General features: G+C 47.7%; 1 protein-coding gene across 2 annotated transcripts in view; it reads left to right on the top strand.

Moving 5' to 3' along the window:
• The window catches only part of fosl2 (FOS like 2, AP-1 transcription factor subunit), a 38,261-nt gene extending 26,742 nt beyond the window's left edge, over window positions 1-11,519 (top strand). For both annotated transcript variants that reach the window (XM_067985135.1, XM_067985136.1), the window contains 2 exons: window positions 3,916-4,023; window positions 10,859-11,519. In XM_067985135.1, coding sequence (XP_067841236.1) covers window positions 3,916-4,023; window positions 10,859-11,386 — 636 coding nt within the window. In that variant the 3' untranslated portion in view covers window positions 11,387-11,519. The remainder of the gene's footprint in view (window positions 1-3,915; window positions 4,024-10,858) is intronic.
• The last annotated feature ends 2,592 nt before the right edge of the window (window positions 11,520-14,111 follow it).

The following is a 14,111-nucleotide window of genomic DNA, read 5'->3' as shown; positions in this document are numbered from 1 at the left end:
ATTAGTTTTAAGATAGCGATGGAGAATGATAGGTCTGGCCCAAAAGTTAAAATTCTAAATTGGGGAAAGGCCAATTTTGATGGTATTCGACAGGAACTTTCAGAAGTTGATTGGGCGAGTCTGTTGGCAGGCAAAGTGACGTCTGGTAAGTGGGAGGCTTTCAAAAGGGTGTTAACCAGGGTTCAGGGTAAGCACATTCCTTATAAAGTGAAGGGCAAGGCTGATAGAAGTAGGGAACCTTGGATGACTCGGGAGATTGAGGCCCCAGTCAAAAAGAAGAAGGAGGCATATGACATGCATAGACAGTTGGGATCAAGTGGATCCCTTGAAGAGTATAGAGATTGCCGGAGTAGAGTTAAGAGAAATCAGGAGGGCAAAAAGGGGACATGAGATTGCTTTGGCAGATAAGGCAAAGGAGAATCCAAAGAGCTTCTACAAATACATAAAGGGCAAAAGAGTAACTAGGGAGAGAGTAGGGCCTCTTAAGGATCAACAAGGTCATCTATGTGCGGAACCACAAGAGATGGGTGAGATCCTGAATGAATATTTCACATCGGTATTTACGGTTGAGAAAGGCATGGATGTTAGGGAACTTGGGGAAATAAATAGTGATGTCTTGAGGAGTGTAAATATCACAGAGAGGGAGGTGCTGGAAGTCTTAATGCACATCAAGGTAGATAAATCTCCGGGACCTGATGAAATGTATCCCAGGACGTTATGGGAGGTTAGGGAGGAAATTGCGGGTCCCCTAGCAGAGATTTTTGTATCATCGACAGCTACAGGTGAGGTGCCTGAAGATTGGAGGGTAGCAAATGTTGTGCCTTTGTTTAAGAAGGGCGGCAGGGAAAAGCCTGGGAACTACAGACCGGTGAGCCTGACATCTGTAGTGGGTAAGTTGTTAGAGGGTATTCTGAGAGACAGGATCTACGGGCATTTGGAGAGGCAGGGATTGATTCGGAACAGTCAGCATGGTTTTGTGAGTGGAAAATCATGTCTCACGAATTTGATTGAGTTTTTTGAAGGGGTAACCAAGATAGATGAGGGCTGTGCAGTAGACGTGGTCTACATGGACTTTAGCAAAGCCTTTGACAAGGTACCGCATGGTAGGTTGTTATATAAGGTTAAATCTCACGGGATCCAAGGTGAGGTAGCCAATTGGATACAAAATTGGATTGACGACAGAAGACAGAGGGTGGTTGTAGAGGGTTGTTTTTCAAACTGGAGGCCTGTGACCAGCGGTGTGCCTCAGGGATCGGTGCTGGGTCCGCTGTTATTTGTTATTTATATTAATGATTTGGATGAGAATTTAGGAGGCATAGTTAGTAAGTTTGCAGATGACACTAAGATTGGTGGCATTGTGGACAGTGAAGAAGGTTATCTAGGATTGCAACGGGATCTTGATAAATTGGGCCAGTGGGCCGATGAATGGCAGATGGAGTTTAATTTAGATAAATGTGAGGTGATGCATTTTGGTAGATCGAATCGGGCCAGGACCTACTCCGTTAATGGTAGGGCGTTGGGGAGAGTTATAGAACAAAGAGATCTAGGAGTACAGGTTCATAGCTCCTTGAAAGTGGAGGCACGGGTGGATAGGGTGGTGAAGAAGGCATTCAGCATGCTTGGTTTCATTGGTCAGAACATTGAATACAGGAGTTGGGATGTCTTGTTGAAGTTGTACAAGACATTAGTAAGGCCACACTTGGAATACTGTGTACAGTTCTGGTCACCCTATTATAGAAAGGATATTATTAAACTAGAAAGAGTGCAGAAAAGATTTACTAGGATGCTACCGGGACTTGATGGTTTGACTTATAGGGAGAGGTTGGATAGACTGAGACTTTTTTCCCTGGAGAGTAGGAGGTTAAGGGGTGATTTTATAGAAGTCTATAAAATAATGAGGGGCATAGATAAGGTAGATAGTCAAAATCTTTTCCCAAAGGTAGGGGAGTCTATAACGAGGGGGCATAGATTTAAGGTGAGAGGGGAGAGATACAAAAGGGTCCAGAGGGGCAATTTTTTCACTCAAAGGGTGGTGAGTGTCTGGAACGAGCTGCCAGAGGCAGTAGTAGAGGCGGGTTCAATTTGTCTTTTAAAAAGCATTTGGACAGTTACATGGGTAAGATGGGTATAGAGGGATATGGGCCAAGTGCAGGCAATTGGGACTTGCTTCGTGGTATAAACTGGGCGACATGGACATGTTGGGCCGAAGGGCCTGTTTCCATGTTGTAAACTTCTATGATTCTATGATTCTCCGAGGATATCAGTGGAAACTCTTTCCAACAAGTCTATCTACACTCAGCCTGGTAACCCCTTATCACAGGCAGACCGATAATCGGGGGCGGGGGGGGGGGTGGTGGGGTGGGGTGGAAATTCACAAATGCCCCCACATGTCGTGTCCTGACAACTTTTCTCAATCACCCTACCCAGTATTGAGCACGGACCTCCTCCACAAACCAGCCTAAATAATGGACTTTCTTCCCCCTTACCAATCCACGTCCATATACTTTCTGTTTAAAACCCTTTCGATTTAGAAGATTAATATTAAAAATTTAAATTTAAAGTAGAGATCATTGGCTAACACTTGAACAACAATGGCTCCCCTCTGCTGTGATCGTTTATAGCAGCACCGGATGACCCAGGATATGTGTGAGGCAGGGCTGATTTTTGGAACAATTGTGTTGGGAAGGCCTGGATAATACCTCGGTCCCAAGTCACTCTTTCTGCGTGGCTACTGTACATTGCTACGGTGAAGTAATTTCTTCAGATCCACAGTATTTGGCATTCTATAATGTTTAGCAGATGGAGTGCACCGGAAATCCTTTCTCCAAGCGTTAATAGTAAAATCCCAGCCCCGCGTACTCATAAAATCCACAGGACATTCTGTGCAGAAAAGGTACAATGTGTAATTGTAGGCTGCGCTCAGCACTGATCTGTTTCTTGCTTTGTAACCACAGTCAATCATTACCCCAACAGAGTGCATGTCATTGAATGAGTTTCAATGGAGTTTGACTGATTTATTTACTTCTTTTTCCCTCCCCACCCTTTTTATTGTGTTTACGCGACCGTCCGTTTGGCTCAGTGGGTAGCACTCCCACTGTGAAGGTTCAAGTCCCACACCAGGCCTTGAGCACCTGCCATTCTGTGCAGTGCTGAGGGAGCACTCCATTTCAGAAGGTGCCAACCACCGCATGAGATTTCACACCAGGCCCCTGTCTGTCTGGGTTTCAGTGGTTCAGCTGCATCTTATAGATTCCATTGGTATTTGAAGAAGGACAGGGAGGTGTCCTGGCCAACAATCCTCCCTCAAACAACTCCTCCGTTAACTGGCCACTCATTTCGATGCTGCTTGTGGAATCTTGCTGTGCATAAATCGACTCTCATTTGTCCACGTGACAGTGAGTACGTTACTTATTTTGGGGTAAATATCATGAACTCGCATTCTCTCCATGCTGAGTCTCTCTGGATGAGAGCCACAATATCGTAGATCGGGGGGCGGAGGTCAGTGAATTCTGACTCAATCTTCTGTCGATGTGCTCTTGTACAGCAGGACTAAAAGAAATAACTCAATGTTGGAAATGTAACATAAGTGCAGAAAACTCTGGAAATACACAGCAGGCCTGTCAGCACCTCGAATCTGAAAAAAGACAGGTTAACATCTCTAGTAGGCCCTTCAACAGTTTGGGGTTTAGTAATCCCAGGTTAAGACTGTCACTCATAGGATCCACATTACCCATTGCCACACTCGTTTGGTATACTCTGCTCCTGTTACTAATGCACGCTCTGCCTTCTTTGTTGGTGTTCAGTGATCCTAGGTTAAGGCTGTCACTAGTAGGAGTCACAGCCATTACCCATTGCTGTGCTGGTTTATTGTACCCTACTCCCGTTACTAAATAACACTTTGCACTCTTTGAACAGCTAACTCCAGAGGAAGAAGAGAAGAGAAGGGTACGGAGAGAAAGAAACAAGCTGGCAGCCGCAAAATGCCGGAACAGACGTCGCGAACTAACAGAGAGGCTTCAAGATGTAAGTGCAATGGGATTTAAATAGAAAGATATATCAAAGCTCTTCAGAGTGCTGTAAAAGCCTACGTTCTGTCTAGAGTTGCCAACCCTCCAAGATTGACCTGGAGTCTCCAGGAATTAAAGGTTAATCTCCAGGACACTGTTGTGAGCGACCCAGGAAAAAAGTAATCGTGTAGTTAAAATAAATTGTATTTTTTTTCATTTTCTTTGAACATGTTTGCTTATTATTTATAAACAATATTGGAGATGGGGGAAAAGGCTGTTTGACTGACTGAGAGTCAAGTTTCATCCAGTTGGGTAACAAAGAGTTTGTTCGCTTTCCAATTGGCCTGGGAAGACCGTGCGCCATGAGGATGGACGTGTGGGGCAACCAATGGCTGGAGCGAGGGGGCGGGGTGGCTGGAGGCGGGAGGTCATGTGCTGGAACCTCCTGAAATGCGTCCGACCAGAGTTGGCAACCCTTGATCTGCCACTGAAATGAACATGGCACTTGCCACTGTTCAACCAATAAACCAACTGATGTCTGAGAGCGAGGTATCTGGCTGCAACTCCTTGTGAACCATCGCAGCTTTGTTCTGTATATAATCTATAGGATGGACAGGTTGTGTTACTTCTTCAAAGCATTCCATCAGATAATCATCCATACAACTGCACTATGGGGCACTTGATACAGAACCACTGCATAGAGTCACGTCTGACAACAGCAGTACAGTTGCGGGCGTGCCAATCTGGTTGCATGAACCTGCCATTAATAGGTTAACTGCTCCACTTCTTTGCCTATTTGCATAAATCTTTCACGGCATGAGCACGTCTTGGCATTCAGGTGAAAAACAGTTCGACTTTTACTGCACCTCATGTGTTATGCCCCCGGCCATGTTTTAACCTCCGTATAATGCACTCCAGCCTGTGTGTTATACTCCGTGTAAAGTGCTGCAAGCTGTCTGTTATCCTTTATGAATAACACACTTCACTCTGTGTTAATCTCTGTGTAGTGAGCTCCAATCTGTGCATCAATCTCTGTGTAGTGAGCCCCAGGCCGCTCATTAACCTGTGTAGTGAGCCCCAGGCCGCGCGTTAACCTGTGTAGTGAGCCCCAGGCCGCGCGTTAACCTGTGTAGTGAGCCCCAGGCCGCGCGTTAACCTGTGTAGTGAGCCCCAGGCCGCGCATTAACCTGTGTAGTGAGCCCCAAGCCGCGCGTTAACCTGTGTAGTGAGCCCCAGGCCGCGCGTTAACCTGTGTAGTGAGCCCCAGGCCGCGCGTTAACCTGTGTAGTGAGCCCCAGGCCGCGCGTTAACCTGTGTAGTGAGCCCCAGGCCGCGCGTTAACCTGTGTAGTGAGCCCCAGGCCGCGCGTTAACCTGTGTAGTGAGCCCCAGGCCGCGCGTTAACCTGTGTAGTGAGCCCCAGGCCGCGCGTTAACCTGTGTAGTGAGCCCCAGGCCGCGCGTTAACCTGTGTAGTGAGCCCCAGGCCGCGCGTTAACCTGTGTAGTGAGCCCCAGGCCGCGCGTTAACCTGTGTAGTGAGCCCCAGGCCGCGCGTTAACCTGTGTAGTGAGCCCCAAGCCGCGCGTTAACCTGTGTAGTGAGCCCCAGGCCGCGCGTTAACCTGTGTAGTGAGCCCCAGGCCGCGCGTTAACCTGTGTAGTGAGCCCCAGGCCGCGCGTTAACCTGTGTAGTGAGCCCCAGGCCGCGCGTTAATCTGTGTAGTGAGCCCCAGGCCGCGCGTTAATCTGTGTAGTGAGCCCCAGGCCGCGCATTAACCTGTGTAGTGAGCCCCAGGCCACGCGTTAACCTGTGTAGTGAGCCCCAGGCCGCGCGTTAACCTGTGTGCAATACATTTTAAGATTTGCACATATTGGAGAAGGCCTGACTATCAGCATCTTTGTACTTGATGAAGAGATGTCTATAAGAGCTCTGAATAGGCGTGATCTTGGCTGGAATATTAAGCCATAAAGCACTTTTCATGCATTCTAAAGCAACATGTAGGGTCTTGCACAAAGCTTTGTACCAGAAACAGGTCAGCTACCAAAGAACAAACGACTTTGCGAAACAGATCCGTGCATTGTTAAGCATCAACAAGAAGAAGCTTGTCGTTTGGCAGTCTTTTTCTCACCTCCAGCCTGCAAACTCTCTCTCTGTCACAGTTTCTCTTGCCTCCCTTTCCCCTCTCCAAAGGTCCTCAAATTGCCCTAGGCTGGCAAAAAAATTCTCATCACCTTTCATACTGCATTAACTATGGATAGACGGACAATGTTATCATTTTTAAACTCAGTAAAGGCACACTGACAAAAATGACATTTCCCTGTCTAGTTTCTTTACTTGGTGATTGGATTTAAAGTGACAGTCACAATACATAAGGGTGGGACAGTGGCAGACAACTGGGCATAATTGGGTGGTGAGGTCTAATGCAACATCCCTGCCCCAAACAGTATTGGTAGGAGTGACCCTCGCACCGTTCTTGTGGAGACGAAGTCCCGTCTTCACACTGAGGACACCGTCCAACGTGTTGTGTGGCACTACCACCGTGCTAAATGGGATAGATTCAGAACAAATCTAGCAGCTCAAAACTGGGCATCCATGAGGCGCTGTGGGCCATCAGCAGCAGCAGATTTGTATTCCAGCACAATCTGTAACCTCATGGCCCGGCATATTCCTCACTCTACCATTACCAAGAAGCCAGGGGATCAACCCTGGTTCAATGAGGAGTGTAGAAGAGCATGCCAGGTGCCAACCTGGTGAAGCTACAACACATGCATGCTAAACAATGAAAGCAGCATGCTATAGACAGAGCTAAACGATTCCATAACCAACGGATCAGATCATAGCTCTGCAGCCCTGCCACATCCAGTGTGAATGGTGGTGGACAATTAAACAACTAACGGGAGGAGGAGGCTCTGCGAACATCCCCATCCTCAATGATGGCGGAGCCCAGCACGTGAGTGCAAAAAACAAGGCTGAAGCATTTGCAACCACCTTCAGCCAGAAGTACCGAGTGGATGATCCATCTCGGCCTCCTCCCGATATCCCCACCATCACAGAATCCAGTCTTCTGCCAATTCGATTCACTCCACATGATATCAAGAAACGGCTGAGTGCACTGGATACAGCAAAGGCTATGGGCCCTGACAACATTCCAGCTATAGTACTGAAGACTTGTGCTCCAGAACTAGCCGCGCCACTAGCCAAGCTATAGCTACAACACTGGCATCTACCCAACAAAGTGGAAAATTGCCCAGGTATGTCCTGTCCACAAAAAGCCGGACGAATCCAATCCGGCCAATTACCTCCACATCAGTCTACTCTCAATCATCAGCAAAGTGATGGAAGGTGTCATCGACAGTGCTATCAAGCAGCACTTACTCACCAATAACCTGCTCACCGTTGCTTAATTTGGGTTCCGCCAGGGCCACTCGGCTCCAGACCTCATTACAGCCTTGGTCCAAACATTGACAAAAGAGCTGAATTCCAAAGGTGAGGTGAGAGTGACTGCCCTTGACATCAAGGCAGTATTTGACCGAGTGTGGCACCAAGGAGCCCTAGTAAAATTGAAGTCAGTGGGAATCAGGGGGAAAACGCTCCAGTGGCTGGAGTCATACCTAGCACAAAGGAAGATGGTAGTGGCTGTTGGAGGCCAGTCATCTTAGCCCCAGGACATTGCTTCAGGAGTTCCTCAGGGCAGTGTCCCATGCCTAACTATCTTCAGCTGCTTCATCAATGACCTTCCCTCCATCATAAGGTCAGAAGTGGGGATGTTTGCTGATGACAAAGCAGTCCATGCCCGCATGCAGCAAGACCTGGAAAACATCCAGGCTTGAGCTGATAAGTGGCAAGTAACATTCTTGACAGACAAATGCCAGGCAATGACCATCTTCAACAAGAGAGAGTCTAACCACCTCCCTTTTACATTCAATGGCATTACCATTGCCGAATCCCCCACCATCAACATCCCGGGGGTCACCATTGACCAGAAACTTAACTGGACCAGCCATATAAATACTGTGGCTACAAGAGCAGGTCAGAGGCTGGGTATTCTGTGACGAGTGACTCACCTCCTGACCCCCAAAGCCTTTCCACCATCTACAAGGCACAAGTCAGGAGTGTGATGGAATACTCTCCACTTGCCTGGATGAGTGCAGCTCCAACAACACTCAAGAAGCTTGACACCATCCAGGACAAAGCAGCCCACTTGATTGGCATCCCATCCACCACCCTAAACATTCACTCCTTCCACCACCGGCGCACTGTGGCTGCAGTGTGTACCATCCACAGGATGCACTGCAGCAACTCGCCAAGGCTTCCTCGACAGCACCTCCCAAACCCGCGACCTCTACCACCTAGAAGGACAAGGGCAGCAGGCACATGGGAACAACACCACCTGCACGTTCCCCTCCAAGTCACACACCATCCTGACTTGGAAATATATCGCCGTTCCTTCATCGTCGCTGGGTCAAAATCCTGGAACTCCCTACAAACAGCACTGTGGGAGAACCTTCACCACAAGGACTGCAGTGGTTCAAGAAGGTGGCTCACCACCACCTTCTCAAGGGCAATTAGGGATGGCCAATAAATGCTGGTCTTGCCTGTGATGCCCATATCCCATGAACGAATTTTTTAAAAAGCCAAAGTTTCTGGGCAACCCAATCTTTCACGGGGAGTTTCAAATGGCCATTTGGCCCCTTATTTGCAAATGCAAAGTTCCTAACACCTGATTCAGGCATGGGGCCCTGGATGAATATTTTATTGCCATTACCAATATGGCAGGCGGTGCACTCCTGGCTCATAATGAGCGTATGCTTCCTGCCCGCCATTTTGGAGGCTTAGGTGCTCTTTTAGCACCTGAAAAACGGACGTGCAGCCTTTAAATTTCTAGGCCCATGACAGTACAGACCCCTCGTAGTGTGGAAAGGGATGGGCTTGATAAGTAGTTTGGGCTTTTCTTGTCGCATAGAGACTGACCTATTCGTTTAATCACTGGCGATCTGGGGTTATAATTTCTCAATTGGTTTCACTGATCAGTAGCGACTACTGTTCATTATTTGCAAGAATTTCACATTCTTTCAGTGATTTTCTCCAGAGACAGGATCCTGTGGAATGTGTTAAACAGTGAATAATGCGTAGGCTGGAATGTATTTCAATGAGGCTAATGAGCAGGTTGGAATGTGTTACACGGAGGCTAATGCATAGGCTGGAATGTGTTATAGAGCGTAAAGCACAAATTGGATTATGTTACACAGGATGAGTCACGGGCTGGAGCGTGTTGCACCTGAGGGCGGGGTCACGGGCTGGAGCGTGTTGCACCTGAGGGCAGGGTCACGGGCTGGAGCGTGTTGCACCTGAGGGCGGGGTCACGGGCTGGGGCGTGTTGCACCTGAGGGCAGGGTCACGGGCTGGAGTGTGTTGCACCTGAGGGCGGGGTCACGGGCTGGAGCGTGTTGCACCTGAGGGCGGGGTCACGGGCTGGAGCGTGTTGCACCTGAGGGTGGGGTCACGGGCTGGAGCGTGTTGCACCTGAGGGCGGGGTCACGGGCTGGAGCGTGTTGCACCTGAGGGCGGGGTCACTGGCTGGAGCGTGTTGCACCTGAGGGCGGGGTCACGGGCTGGAGCGTGTTGCACCTGAGGGCGGGGTCACGGGCTGGAGCGTGTTGCACCTGAGGGCGGGGTCACGGGCTGGAGCGTGTTGCACCTGAGGGCGGGGTCACGGGCTGGAGCGTGTTGCACCTGAGGCATAGGCCTGAACGCTGCATTTGGTGATCAGAGTAAATGCTTTGCAAGTGGGTCAGATACAAAATGCTGGAGCATTAACCTCCGAATTGGTCCCTTATTGAATATCTGACTCCCCTGGCTACTTTTTTATTCATTCTTGGGATGTGGGCATCGCTGGCAAGTCTGACATTTATTGCCCATTCCTAGATACCTTGATTTATTACAACTGAGTGGATTGCGAAGCCACTTCAAAGGGCAGTTAAGAGTCCACCACTTCTTTGTGGAGTCACATACAGGCCAGACTGGGTAAGGACAACAGGTTTTCTTCCCTAAAGGACATAGCGAACTAGTTGGGTTTTTGCAATAATCCGATAGCTTCATACCAGGTTTTTATTTGAAAACTTCCAGATTTTTAAAAATCTGAGTTCAAATTCTCAAAGTGCCATTGTGGGATTGGAACTCTCCTTCTCTGGATTACTAGTCCAGTGACATTTTCACTTAGGGTTGCCAACTCTGGTTGGGTGTTACCCTGGAGGTTTCATCATATGACCGCCTGTCTCCAACCACCCCACCCCCACGCCTCCGACATTGGTCACCCGACCCGTCCAATCTTGTGGCACTCCGCCTTCCCCACGCCAATTAGAAAGCGGACAGACTCTTCGTTACCCGTTTGGATGATTCCTGACTGTCAGTCAAACAGCCTTTTTACCCATCTCCAATATTTTTATAATTAAAACCAAAGTGTTCGAAGAAAATGGAAAAAAGAAGCCTTTTTTTTAATGTCCCTATGATTTATCTCCCAGATTTTACTCACAGCAGTGTCTTGGTGATTAATCTTTAATTCCTGGAGACTTTAGGACAATCCTGGAGGATTGGTAACCCTATATCCACTTTCTCCCGGGTTGTTCGCAGCAGTGTCCAGGAGATTAATCCTTAATTCCTGGAGACTCCGGGGCAGTCCTGGTAGGTTGGCAACCCTAGTCCCAACACTTTGCCCATGAGAATCGGGTACAAGAAGGAGGGCAGGCGGGAAGATGTTTTCTGTAATTTTTTGTATCTATTATTTTAAAACTCTTCATTTGCTCACGTGGGAAATGAAACGTTGATTTTTCTTTCCCCCCTCGTTCTTTCAGGAAACAGAGAAACTCGAAGAGGAGAAATCTGGCCTCCAGAAAGAAATCGCAAATTTGCAAAAAGAGAAGGAGAAGCTGGAGTTCATGCTGGTCGCTCACAAACCACTTTGCAAACTGGCGCCTGGGAACGACGGCAGGAGGCACTCCCCGTCCCCTGAGCCGCGGGCCGGCCGCACGGTGAATGCAAACGCAGTGGTGGTCAAGCAGGAACCGGTGGAACAGGCTATGTCCGCCAGCTCGAGCCTGTCCAAAACGCAGAGGTCCGTCATCAAGCCGGTGACCGAGATCACCATCGCCAACAGCTACTTCCTGGAGGCCGAGCCCCTCAACACGCCGGTGGTGGTCACTTCCACGCCCGCGGCTAACATCACTCCGTGCACTACCAGCCTGGTCTTCACCTACCCCAGCGTGCCGAGCCTCGACCAAGAATCTCCATCAGAGTCCTGCTCCAAGGCTCACCGCAGGAGCAGCAGCAGTGGGGACCAGTCCTCGGACTCTTTGAACTCCCCCACCTTGCTAGCGCTCTGAGGAGAGGAACCGCAGGCGCTTGAGGGAGAAAGCGAGGGGCTGCCTGTCGATGGAAATGAACTTCTTTATACTGACTGCAGCCCATGGGATTGAATTATTTCTAAAACACTTCAGACTCACTGGGTGAGGGTGGGAGGGCGGGGGGGAGGTAGGTGGGGGTGGGTGGGGGGGTGGGGGTGGCAGTTCAGTAACTCCGATGTGACAGTATCGCCGTTGAGCGTAGGCTCTATAGATGGCATCCTGTGATGACAGATGCCCTTAGGGCCAGGGTAAATCGCAGCCATCAGGGGGCCGTTACCACAGCAACAGTCATCAGCATGACATTTAGGGAAGACCCATCCATTCCAAGAGTGAACTGTTTCACGGTTGGCCGATGCAAAGCAAAGGGAAAAAGCCTACATTTTGAACTCTGTTTTAAAACATTTTATTTTCCTGATTTTTCTTAAAGTATTTACTACAGCAAGGACATTTTGATGACCCATGGTGTGTAATTTTTAATTTTTTTTGGACTGTGCAGTACTTTAGTTTTAAAATTGCGCTATCTCCACATTTGCAATCCTTTTCATTTCCAACGAGGCGTGGAACGAGAAACTCTCTCTAACATGACATTCTTTTACTGTAAAGAACAAATTACTTTGTGACGCTTACGATATGACTCAATGATCTAATGCGAATTTCTGCAATACTGGAATTGCTGTCAAACCCTGTCAGGTCTCAGCATTAATAGAGCAAAGGGACTTGTATCACAATGTTACAGTAGGTTAATTATATCGCACCCTTCCACCATCAACCTTATACCGAATACCCTTTTGCCTTTTAGCCTTCTGACCTTAACTTTAGTACTTAGAATTAAAAGAGAATAATGGAAAAATACTGCAAAGCTCCAAGTTTTTTTATAAAATGATTGGTCGGCTTGATGGGGGCAGGGGGTAGGATTGTGACTTGCGTTCTAAGATTTGCTGATCAGAGCAAGACTGGAAAAGACTAGTATTGAAAGAAGATGTCTTATGTGCGTGTATATCTAAGACATTAAACAGTATAGATGAAGAGAGCACTACTTCATGGTAAACCAAGACAGTGGAGCATACGGGCTAAACTGGTGATAGGTCAGATGTCAGGTGGGACTTGTTCACACACAGTGATCCATCTTTCAGTAGGGTAGTGGAGGCAAAAAAACACATGACCCATTCATGGGCTGGGTAGATGAGGTAATGGGACATTGCAAGTATTTTTCTTCCTGGATTGGATGTGCTGAGATGGTCTGAGCGGCCTCCTCTCATCTGTATTGATCTTTGAGAAAAGTACACAACAACTAATAATGCCTCCACACCACAAAACACTGAAGTGGAAAGAATTGACTTCTATTTAAAAAGATTAGACTTTTTGTTTGCCTGGCTCCGATTTTAGAAATTTCTGGATTGCTCGCTCACTGACTGGGCTGCCTGATGCAAAAACCAGGCATGTGACGTCTCTACCTGACAGTAAATTCCTAGTCTGGAACATTGACATTTTTTTTCCCCCAAGGCTGGAAAATTTTGGTTTGTAAAAACATCACCTTTTTTTTTGTTGTTTTGAACTAAAAAGGACCTATCCCAGTTTATTTTCCTCCGGTCGCTAATATGAGGGAAAAGTCGATGCAAAAACAAGGGAAACCCGTTTTACAATGGTATGAATATTTTTGCTCACATTGGCAACCTGAGGAGAAAATACCCGATTGTCTCTTTTACACCTTGCTGGTGGGAGGTACGGATGTGGTAAACAGAACCGACCTATTCCATAAAGGGGAGAAGGAAGGGAGAAACCCTGGCCTTCTCTTTCCCCGTACTTGACTGGAATCACCCACTGCCTTGTGGAGAGTCTGCAGTATCCCAGCGATTTCTGTGCAGACATGAGCAACAATCAAAACAGACACTTTCCAGCCTTTTATTTAAAGTCCTCTTAAAATATATTTAAAGCTTTGTTATTTCCTTAATTAAAAACATAGAATATTGTTTACAGTTAGAGCAGGTCTCCAATGAATTGTTAATTTTGACAAAGCGCTACACTGATTTTATATTATATAGTCGGTCTCCCGTGGCATTACTCCCAGTGAGCCGGAGGATATGGTAGATGTTTGTAAGAGATGTGGAGAGAGACACAGCGAAGTAAGTGGATAGTGGTAGTGTTTTCCATTTGGCCCGAATTTCTCAGGAACCAAACAAAAATACAGTGTCGCCATTATGAACTACTTCCTGATTGGTCTGCCAATCAGGAGAAGTGGGTAGTGGTGAACCGTTTTCTGAACGGTGAGTTGTTCAGAAAAGGACACATTGGCCAGGAATTTCCTTGGAGCTGCTCCTGGTGCACTGTCGTAACTCTGCGGTTCCCATCGTGCTTTTGATGTTGTGGCGGCCGAGGAGGAAATTAGCAGCCATTGACAACGTGATGCATGCCATAGCCAAGACTTTTAATATTGTATTTTCAGTTGTGGTAGAACCAACCAGTGTGCATGTACAAGCCTCCAGCTTGTGAGGTTTCATGTTCATCTTCAAGGTACTGCAACCCATCCTAACTTTCCCTGTTTCCGAGCAACATTAACAATGTATTCCATTACTCCTAATAAATAAATACTATTTTCCATATTTGAAAACAATCTCAATGTTATATTACCCCTGACAACAATGGAGGGCCATTTTCTGACTTTGTGCTTCCAGGGGGCATGACCTCCCACTGGGGTTGTGAAGTC

This window comes from Heptranchias perlo, chromosome 5 (genome assembly GCF_035084215.1).
Source record: "Heptranchias perlo isolate sHepPer1 chromosome 5, sHepPer1.hap1, whole genome shotgun sequence".
Taxonomy (NCBI): Eukaryota; Metazoa; Chordata; class Chondrichthyes; order Hexanchiformes; family Hexanchidae; genus Heptranchias; species Heptranchias perlo.
This window is presented reverse-complemented; position numbering and strand designations above follow the sequence as displayed.